The sequence below is a fragment of the Elaeis guineensis genome, chromosome 6 (assembly GCF_000442705.2).
Source record: "Elaeis guineensis isolate ETL-2024a chromosome 6, EG11, whole genome shotgun sequence".
In the NCBI taxonomy this organism is placed as follows: domain Eukaryota; kingdom Viridiplantae; phylum Streptophyta; class Magnoliopsida; order Arecales; family Arecaceae; genus Elaeis; species Elaeis guineensis.
This window is the reverse complement of record NC_025998.2, coordinates 123,418,866-123,428,852: the sequence shown is the minus strand read 5'-3', so window position 1 is coordinate 123,428,852 and position 9,987 is coordinate 123,418,866. Positions and strand designations below refer to the sequence as shown.

Sequence of the window (9,987 nt, the reverse complement as noted above, 5' to 3'; positions counted from 1 at the left end):
GAGGATGAGACAATAGATCACATCCTATTCTCCTGCTTGAGGATGGTTTGAGTGTGGCAGTTAGCCAAGCTCTTGCCGGCAATAACCCTTGGGGAGCAGATAGCATCTGCTTCTTCGAGGTTCTGCATTAGAGCATAGAGGTTGACGCTATAAGATCTTTGGACATTAGAGCGGCTTATGTTGCTTAACAGATTTGGTTGGCTTAGAACACAAGGCTATTTAAGGCGAGATGGCAGTCGATGAGGTTCATGCTAGAGAGGGCCTTAGCCCAAGCTATTGAGATTTTGGATGTCATCGGCCAAGCCAACTTTGAGGAGTTGGTATACCTGAGACTCTCCCTCTGCTCTTGGAGCGCGCCACACAATGCTCATTACTTGGGAGTACCCATCCCTGACCTCCAAGATCAACTTTAACAGCAGTGTCTGGTGGCTGCAGCGGTGCTTGTTTTGTGATCAAAAATCCTGATTCCCACTTCACTGCGCCGATGGATGTCCATCTTCTTGGGTCTACTATCTTCGATGCTAAGCTGCATGCTGCTTGAAATGGCATCTCCTATGTGAAACTTGTTTTCAAAGCAGAACTGATGGTAGAGGATTCAGCCATAGTAGTGAGCTAGATTCACGGTCAAAGGAGAACCACCGTCTCTAATCCTCTTGTCCGTGATATTTGTTATTTGTTTGTTAGATGTGCCTCTGTAGACATTAAATACATCTATCAACGTCTATCAGGAGATGAATAGCATAACAAATTAGATGATGAATTTTGTTGCTGATAACTACGGAGTGGACAATTGGTCGGATTTTGATGTTTTACCATTTGATTTTCAAGATATTCTTTTTTCTATCCTCGTAGTAGGCTAGACCAATATCCAACCAAGAGAGGACAACTTTTAGAATGCTTTGCATTTTTCTTACCTTCTTCTCATAGGAGTAGCACAAAAAAAAAGATTAGCATTATTGGCCCCACGAGAAACCACTAACGCCTTTCTAGTTGGAGCTCCATGCATTGAGAAAAGACTTCCCCAACAAAAAACTGCCCACTAGTTATGAAGTGATAAGATATCGAAAAATCCCTCACAATCAGATGCAATGCAATTGCCCCCTACTAGTAAAGTACCCATCTTTCTATTTAGGATTGTATTCATACTCATTGTACAATACTCCATTTTCATCAAAAAAAAAAAAAAAAAGAATCAGCTGATCAAGAAGACAGCAAGAACCAAATATCACACACACACACACAAACACACACAAAAAAAAAAAAAAAAAAAAAAAAAAAAAAAAAAAACCGAATCTAAAAGACTGGATAACCTTTTCATGAGTTTGCTTTTGTTGTCAAAAAAATATCAAATATTTTAGGCATCACACTGAATATTCTATACCGAACGGAACAAGAATCAACCCCATGGCAGGCTCAAATAACAGGCTAGCAACAAGCCACTCCTCGAAAAAATACTATCCCCCCAAAAAAGAACTAGATTAAATTTCCATCTCATGGACAAGGCAAATAAGTGGCAGAATCTATATTGAAGCACAAAAAAAACCTGCTAGCTGCATCATCCATCATCTATACATTGCAACATTAGATATTACAAACATGCAAAAATACCAGTCCGTCCCTTTTCTTCCCCTAACAAAACAGGACATCAAAATCTTCTTCAGGTTGCTGCTAACTGCTGTCTGCTTTCCCTCCTTTGCTGCCTCTTCCTGCAGCTTACTTTATTCAGTACTTCTCAAGAGGAGGCCCGAATATAAACTTCCCAAAAACCACTCCTACCCTGCACACATTGCTAATTCATTCAGAAGTTTATTCCAACATCAAAAAAAGGGTATATTCAAACAGACATCAGGAGTCATTGATGCTATATCATAACCAGGGAAAAAAGAAAAAGATAAAAACCATGCAAACAGGGTCAGTGCCTAGTTAGTGCACCCATCTTTCAGGAATTTCCATGTTCAAAACTTGGGAGGGGTTTTCCAGGGTGTTCAATACAGGTACTTTTCCATCATTAACAAAAATTATGACAAAAACAAGGATGACAACCACTTAGAATTATATAACTGAAAGTACCATTAGTTTCATGTCCTAGAACAATCGTTTTATGCAACATTAATCACATAAATGCCTTTAAACATCAAACTATGCTCCAGATTCCTGGTTATCTTAGATTCAAAAGGATCTGTACAACAGGAAAAAATAATCGATTTTGCCATTCTCCTTTTGCTGTCTGGTTACAAATTTCTAAGAAGGAAAAAATGATTGATAAATGTGATTTACTTCACAGAGAAAATACTATCAGTCAGGGCATGATTTGATCTAGCAAGGATGGATCCACAAGTCAATAGCATTTGGAGGAGAGGGCCTTGCAGAGGTCCCAATGCATGGACAGAAATCGTGATTTTCTTTCTCTTAAGTGGTCTGGTGGAGGTTTCATTTCATATGCCAACCCCTCATCAAGTAGGGATGACAGCAAATTGAACTCACACAAGGGAGAGGGATTGATAACATACAAGCAAGTCTCGAGGACAGCCGAGAGCTATGGTAATCTACATCAAGGGTTTAAGTACAAGTGCCAACAACTTATCCATATAGCATGGTACCACAATGCAAGGTTTTAAAACTCGGTTTCAGTTTGAGTCCCCCGTAGAGTTGGTTTCAACAGTTTTGGTGGTTTTGATAGTCTTGCTTTGAGATTTAGAAGTTTCAGTTAAGAAAGCCAGAACAAAATCAAAAAATTTTAAAAAAATAATAATTAAAATCAAGATTAGTAATTTCATATTATTTTATTATGTTTAAGCTTCCCTAGGATCATAGTTTTTTGTAGTGAGCTTAGTTTCAGTCTGAAATTATTAAAAATTAATGTTTCATATTATGTTTTACTACACTTTTCAATAGCTATTGTACTATGCCTACCAAGGTTCACCGAGCTGATCCGAATTGGATGGTACATGGTGTGACGAACTATACTAGCAGCTTACCGATGAGGTTTCAGTGTGGAATCCGAAACATTGAAGGAAAGAGAGGAAAAGAGAGAGAAAGGGGGGAGGGAGGGCGAGGCAAAGGCTGGGGAGGCTGTTGAAGACGGTCCTCTAACTGTGGATGACCATGGTATGTGGGAGAGGGTGAACAAGAGGAAAAGAGAGAGGAAAATGAGGGAAGGAAGAAGGAAGGAGAACGAAATCCATCCTTGGCCGACAGTGGCCGCCGGAGGGCCGACTAGGCCCTCAGACAACCCTCCCCTTCCATGCAGTTGAAACATAGGCAAGTTGCCCCTGTTTCCACCGCAAAATCACGATACTTAATTCTTTTTCCCCACTTCACAATGAAGCCGGCAACTAATTTGTCGGCTTCGCTGAAGTGAAGTAGGCAACAAGTTTGCTGGCTTTAATGTGAGGCGGCAAAAACAAATGGTGAATGGATTCACAATCAAAATAGATAGAATCACCCCTGTTTCGATCAGCGGAGGGTGGGGGGAGGATCCAGGCCTCTATGCCCCTTTGACAGCCACTGTCAACCTCCACCAGCATCCCCAACCTCTCCTCCCCTCCATCTTTGTTCGTTCCCCTCTCTCCCTCTCCCTCCTTTTACTCTCTCAGTTCGGTCCATTCGAACTCCCCACTCCTCTGATCATCAAAGGGCCTCCACGGCCCTCCAAAGGCCACCGTCAACATCTCCGTCATCTCCCTCTCCTTCCCTCCCCCCCTCTCTTCCTCTCTTTGGTTCTCCTCCCCCTTGTCGTGTCAGTTCAGATATGATATGGAATGGTGTGGGGGCGTACTGAACCATATCGCCGGCTGACCAGTATGGGATCCAATTCTACCACAGTGAACCTTGTTACCTACGGTTTGCTCTTATCTTTTTTCATAAATTTCCCATATTTACTCTTTTTTGTATTACACCAAATTTTCCTCAATGCATATTTCATTCTATGTCATTTAATAACTAGTCTAGGCAAGGAAAACCCTGTCTAAATATATTTCATTGTTTTATAATCTTACAATCATCTCAGCAAAGAAAAACCCATCGAAGCATATTTCATTCTATTCATTCAAATTGCTAGGAAAGAGAAAACATACACATTCTTTTTATTTCATTTGAATAACCATTTAACAAGAAAAATTGCATCTAAAAATATTTCATTCTATTCTTTATTAATAACCCCACCAACAAAAAAATGGGAACCATATAAGCATGTTTTCGTTCTAACATATCTTAAACAAAAATAACACAAATTTGATAACAAAAAAAGCTTTAGATGAATGTGCGATCAAATAATATTGGTAGATGTTAGAAAATATTAACCATAACATCATGTTAAACAAACAAAGAAATAAAAAAATAGTAGTTTCAGCTGGTTTCAAAATAAAACTGGACAGAAACCAGCCAAAACCGATCCATTTTGGGCAACCTAAAACTTTGCTGTAATGTACCAACATACAGTACAGTTCTTGCAGCTAGTACAACAAACAGAAGCCGCGATGTACCATCTAATGATATGGACAAGTACCAAGGGGCATCCAAATATCAATACCTTAAATATACTGGATGATATAGCCAATACGAATCACTACCCATTGATACTTAATTCCTTTTCTGCAATGTATCAGGATAACTGAAACTAGACACTGACATTAAGCATCTACATTGCAAATAAAAAAAATCTATTGTTAAGCAATGGTTCATTAAGAATGATTTTTTGGACCCCTAATCCACATTCCATTCTCATCCCCATACCACCTTGGAAGGTTCAAGATAACAAATTTCTAGGATAAACTTTTGCTCCATCTTCTTTCTTTGACCACAATTTTACTCATGCAAGCAGCCAAAAGATCGTTAGGTTAACTACAAAATAAGTTCACTAATCATCATCATTATTTTTGCACAACAAACATTCGAGATGATCTTGTAGCAAAGGCTGCAAAAATGCCATTCTTCATGCTCTAACTCAAAGGACATTCTCTCTCAAATTTGCATGATTTGATCCAGCTCCATTCATAGGATTTCTAAGGTTAATTTCTACCCTTCTTCCATGGTTTCACCAAAAATAGAAACATTTTCCTCAGCTTGAGGTAAGGAATTTTCTTGGTTCATTTTATGTCTTGAGATCTCCAGTACTAGTTAGTTGTTTAATCATAAAGTTAGGGCATCGTGACAAATACTTCTGTTACAAACAAGAACTGTCAACATGAAACAAATGGCTGGTCTAGCTGACCCCATCAGAAACCACAAATATATATGGTTTGGCATGCACCATTCAACATATGAAAATTCTATCGAACAAATAAGAACTAATGAAGGGCAAGAATAATCAACCAAACAATGTCTAGATTCAGTAGCACATTATGGATACACCGGTACACTACAATATGAAAATAATGGGGGGTCAAAGAGAAAGAAGAGTTATATGCAACTAGGTGCATAATATTCCAACACACATACTATATATACACACATGTACATAGGGATTTTTTTTAAAATATTATTTTTTTAATACTTATTTCCCAATCTACCCCCTTTTCCAACTTATTTTCCAAAATAGAGTAGTTTGGATGAGGTGGCACGGACGTGGCGAAACCGCATGTTCAAATGAGATGGATAAAAAATTTTAATTTTAATTTTAATTTTAAATTTAAAATTGAAACCGTAAGTTGAATATGCGGTTTCAGTTTTCAAGATGAAATCGTATATTCAAGATGCGGTTTTTTTTTCGTTTTGGAACGCCGCTAGTTTTTTTTTTTTCATTTCTGGCTTCGTATCGAACCAGGAGGCTTTGCCGAGATCGGGGAGGGAGGAGAGGGGGGCCGCTGGTTGACTGGGGTAGTGATCGGGCAATGGGGGCGATGACGTGCAACATCGAGGGGGGCGCGTGAGGTGCAGGCGCAGCGGTCGGGGGAGGGCAAAGGGGGTTCCGGGGGGGGGCTTTTGTGTTCGCGCGACAGACATTGGGCTTGGGGGGAGGAAAGGGGAGGTGGTGGTCGCACAGAGCCGGGGGCAGACGACTGGTTTGGTGCGGACAGCGGCGGGGCGGGGCAGCAACGAATGTGGCGCCAACAACCGTGGCGGATGCCTCGCGAGGGGAGAGGGAGGCGGCCATGGCAGCAAGGTGGAACAGGCATGGGACCGCAGCGGACAGTACAAAAGATGGCGGCGGAGTGGGGCCACAGGTAGCACATCGGAGGGGGATGGGTGCGGGTCCGCCGCTGGAAGAGAAAGGTCAACCAGGGGGGTGGGAGGAAGGAAAGGGAGAAATGAGGAAAAAAAATTTAAAAAAAATTAAATAATAAAATGCTTTTATTTTATTAATAATAAAAAATATTATTTGATTAATAATAAAATATTATAATTTTATTAGTAATTAAATATTATTATTTTACTAATAAAAATATTATTGTTTGATTAATAAAAATATTATTTTTTGCTTAGTATTAAATATTATTACTTTATTAATAATAATAAAATAATCTACCCCAGCACCGTATACCCACTCGACCATTGCACTTGCACCCTACGGCCCCCAGAGCCCCCACCACCTGACCCCCCCCCCCAACCCCGCTGAAGCCCACACCCCTTGCCACTCTGCGCGATTACAAAACCACCCAAAAAGGTGGTCCCTTGGCACGAAGGTCGTCCCTTTTTGCGTGCTAGCCCAAAAAGATATGCCAATGCCCTTTTTTTTCAAAAGAAGACAATCCATGGGTCACCCCCTAAAATAATTCACGAATCGCCCAGTGAAATAATTATTTTATTATTATATAAATTTTTAAAATAATATATATTTTATTATTATATAAATTTTTATTTTAATGATAAATATATTTATTACCTTTTAATGAAATATATTTATTAATTTTTAGTGTAAATATATTTTAAAATAACATTATTAATCAAATAATAATAATTTATTATTAATCATCAAATAATATTTAATTACTAATTAAATAATAATATTTTATTATTAATCAAATAATATTTTTATTATTAATAAAATAAAAATATTTTATTATTTATCTCTTTCTCTTCTTTTTTTTTTCTTTTTCTTTTCTTTTTTTCCTTTGTTTCTCCCTTTCCTTCCTCCCACCACCCCCCCAGCCGACCTTCCTCTATCGGTGGCCGACCCGCACCCACCCCCCTCTAGCGCACCACTCGCAGCCCCACCCCACTGTCGTCCTCCGTGCCATCCGCCGCAGGCCCCACGTCCATTCAGCCCCATTGCCATGGCTGCCTCCCTCTATCCTCGCAAGGCACCTGCCGCAGCCTTGCCCCGCCATCGTCCGCACCCACCGTCCGCCCCTGGCTCTGTGCGACCACCACCCCCTCCTCTCCCCTCAGACCCCTATGTTCGTCCGTGCAAACACAAAAGCCGCCCCCTCCCCCCCTCCGAACCCCCTTCGCCCTCCCTCGGCCGCTGCACCCGCACCCCACATCCCCCCCCACCCGACGCCGCATGCCACCGCCCCCACCACCCGGCCACTGACACAGCCGACCGACGGCCCCCCTCCCCTCCCTCTCCGGTCCTGATGAAGCCCCCCATCCAGTATGAAGCCGGAAATGAAAAAAAAAAAATTAATGGCGTTCCAAAACAAAAGAAAGAAGAAACCGCATCTTGAAGATGCAATTTCATCTTGAAAATTGAAACCGCATATTCAACGTGCGGTTTCAATTTTAAATTTAAAATTAAAATTAAATTTAAAATTTTTTATTCATCTCATTTGAAACTGCATATTGAACATGCGTTTTCAAGCAAAAACCGCATCTTCAACATATGGTTTCACTACGTCTATGCCACCTCATCCAAACTACCGTATTTTGGAAAATAAGTTGGAAGGAGGGGTAGATTGAGAAATAAGTATTAAAAAAATAATATTAAAAAAAAATCCCCATGTACATATACACACATGTCCATGTGATCGCAGGCGTATAAACATGGACATAATATAGACAAACATAAGTACATTAAGACAGCAAACATAATCCTATAAGGCCATGTAAAGAAATTCTCTTATTGTCAATAATTCCACCTTTAGGATCCCTTCAGCATGAAACCAACTTGCAAAAGCTCATATCAGTTTATCACCTCATCTCTCAAAATAGTTCCAAAACCAGCTCCTTTTTAAAAGTCCTGATTCTCTCCAAATAATCCAAGGTTCATGATTTTCTCTTTGAAGAAAATTGCTGCTCTCCCTGAAAGAAGTTGGCATGAACACCTCTGCCTGCATGACGACAAAACAAGCTAAGACCCTCTTCCATCATGCTTATCATGAAAGATAGCTTTGCTCCTCTCCTTCCATATCATATGCACACAGCAGCCAATGATAAATATCTTCTTAAACTATTCCTTTTCCAATTTAAGCTAAAGAACAAAAAACAATCATGCAAACTTGATATGATCTTAAATTAGCTACTGGTCCCAATTACATGCATCCAAAACTAAAATGCTGATAATCATTTAGAACTCTATGGTCCACTCAGTATAATTAGCTTGTCACCAATAGTATACTATAAATCCATACATTTTAGAAAATATGATTCTAAATAGTCCCGCATATCTGTAAGTGATAAAGGCGACCAAATCCAAGTCTAACATTCGGACCAACTCAAATTTTAGGGTTTCTCCAACGCGTATTGCTCTCAGACCCAAAAGCTTGATAGAAAAAAAGCAGTATAATATAATCTGAAATTTTTCCATAATACTCGAATCAAATAATAGCTAATATAACCTCTAAGTCATCGAAACGAAGCATTACCCTTTCTATAAAAAATTACACCGAAGAGAACAAGAGATGGCAAGAACTCACACGACGGCTCCCACCACCATAAGCAGAGACAGAAACCCTCTCGTAGCGAACATCTTCTCCGACCCCCCAAACCCAGGCAGGAAATGGAAATACTTATACCCAAATCCACCGCCGATGGCTAGGATTTACCAATCTATACGATAAGCCGCCACTCGAATGATGAGGTCCACAGATTAATTACTCACAAAAGGAAAACAAAGGGGCTACCCTAGGTCACAGATCTGGCTCCGCATAGAAATCCCTATGCGTGCCTTTCGGAACTCCTTAGCTTAGCCTATAAAGAAGCGGCATACGGCGTACCTCCCGTTAATCTTCTTCTTCCTCCGCCGGCTCCCCGTCGTCGGCGAAACCTCCGCCCATCTCACAGAGGCGCTCCCAGATGCCCTCCGGGACGGGGACGACGGAGAGGCGGGGCTGCCTTAGAAGGGCGAAGCCCTTCATCGCTGCCTCCGCCTTGATGTCCTTGAGATGGACGGGGCACCTCATCTCCCCCAACTCCCGGACGTCCACCGCACCCTCTTCGCCAGAGGTGGCGTACCAGGGTCGCGTGACCTCAACGACGCCGACGATCCGACGGTTGGAGGGACCGGAGTGGTAGAAGAAGCAACGGTCGCCCTTGCGCATAGCCTTCATATGGTTCAGGGCCTGCCGGTTCTTGACGCCGTCCCACTGCGAGATGCCGCCGTTGGATCGCTGGTCCTCCCACGACCACTCCTTGGGCTCTGTCTTCAGTAGCCAATACCTACGTTTCCCCATTGTTTCCCACCACCCCTCGGCCTTTTTTCCGTTAGGATTTCTCCCTGCCTTCGGCCTTTCCAGAGCAAGAAGCGGGATGTTTAGAATGGACCATGGAGATAGGGGGATTTCGGCGGGAAAAAAAAAGTTGCGCCGGCTCCAGGCAGGATGTTAATGCCACGCGTCAGGGACGTGATTATGTTGGGTGCCAGGTGCGGCGCTGTTCGGTTTGAAATTGATTAAATTATTTTAATTATTTACTTTTACAAAAATTATAGGAACAACGCTTAAAATTTGAACGTTTTATCTTCGCACATTAAAAAAAAAAAAAAAATTCAGCCACCCATCAAAACTTCAAAAATATTGCAAAATCTTAACTGTCTGTTTCCGGCCTAATAGTATTAACAAAAAAAATAAAATAACTAAAATATTTTTAATTTATATTTATTTTTTTTCT

General features: G+C 41.0%; 1 protein-coding gene across 4 annotated transcripts; it reads right to left on the bottom strand.

Annotated features, from left to right (window-relative positions):
* Window positions 1-1,496: 1,496 nt before the first annotated feature.
* LOC105060058 (uncharacterized) lies at window positions 1,497-9,681 on the bottom strand. 4 transcript variants are annotated; one of them, XR_834356.3, is made up of 3 exons: window positions 9,096-9,681; window positions 8,019-8,210; window positions 1,497-1,777 (listed from the first exon to the last, which is right to left on the bottom strand). XR_834356.3 is itself a non-coding variant. In XM_010943647.3 (2 exons), the coding sequence occupies exon 1, from the start codon at window positions 9,549-9,551 to the stop codon at window positions 9,102-9,104; it is 450 nt and encodes a 149-aa protein (XP_010941949.1). In that variant the 5' UTR covers window positions 9,552-9,678; the 3' UTR covers window positions 1,497-1,777; window positions 9,096-9,101. The 4 variants fall into 4 exon arrangements, 1 of the variants encoding a protein (XP_010941949.1); XR_012142186.1 differs by having other exon boundaries at window positions 8,075-8,210; XR_003798430.2 differs by lacking the exon at window positions 9,096-9,681 and adding an exon at window positions 8,745-9,089.
* Window positions 9,682-9,987: the final 306 nt, after the last annotated feature.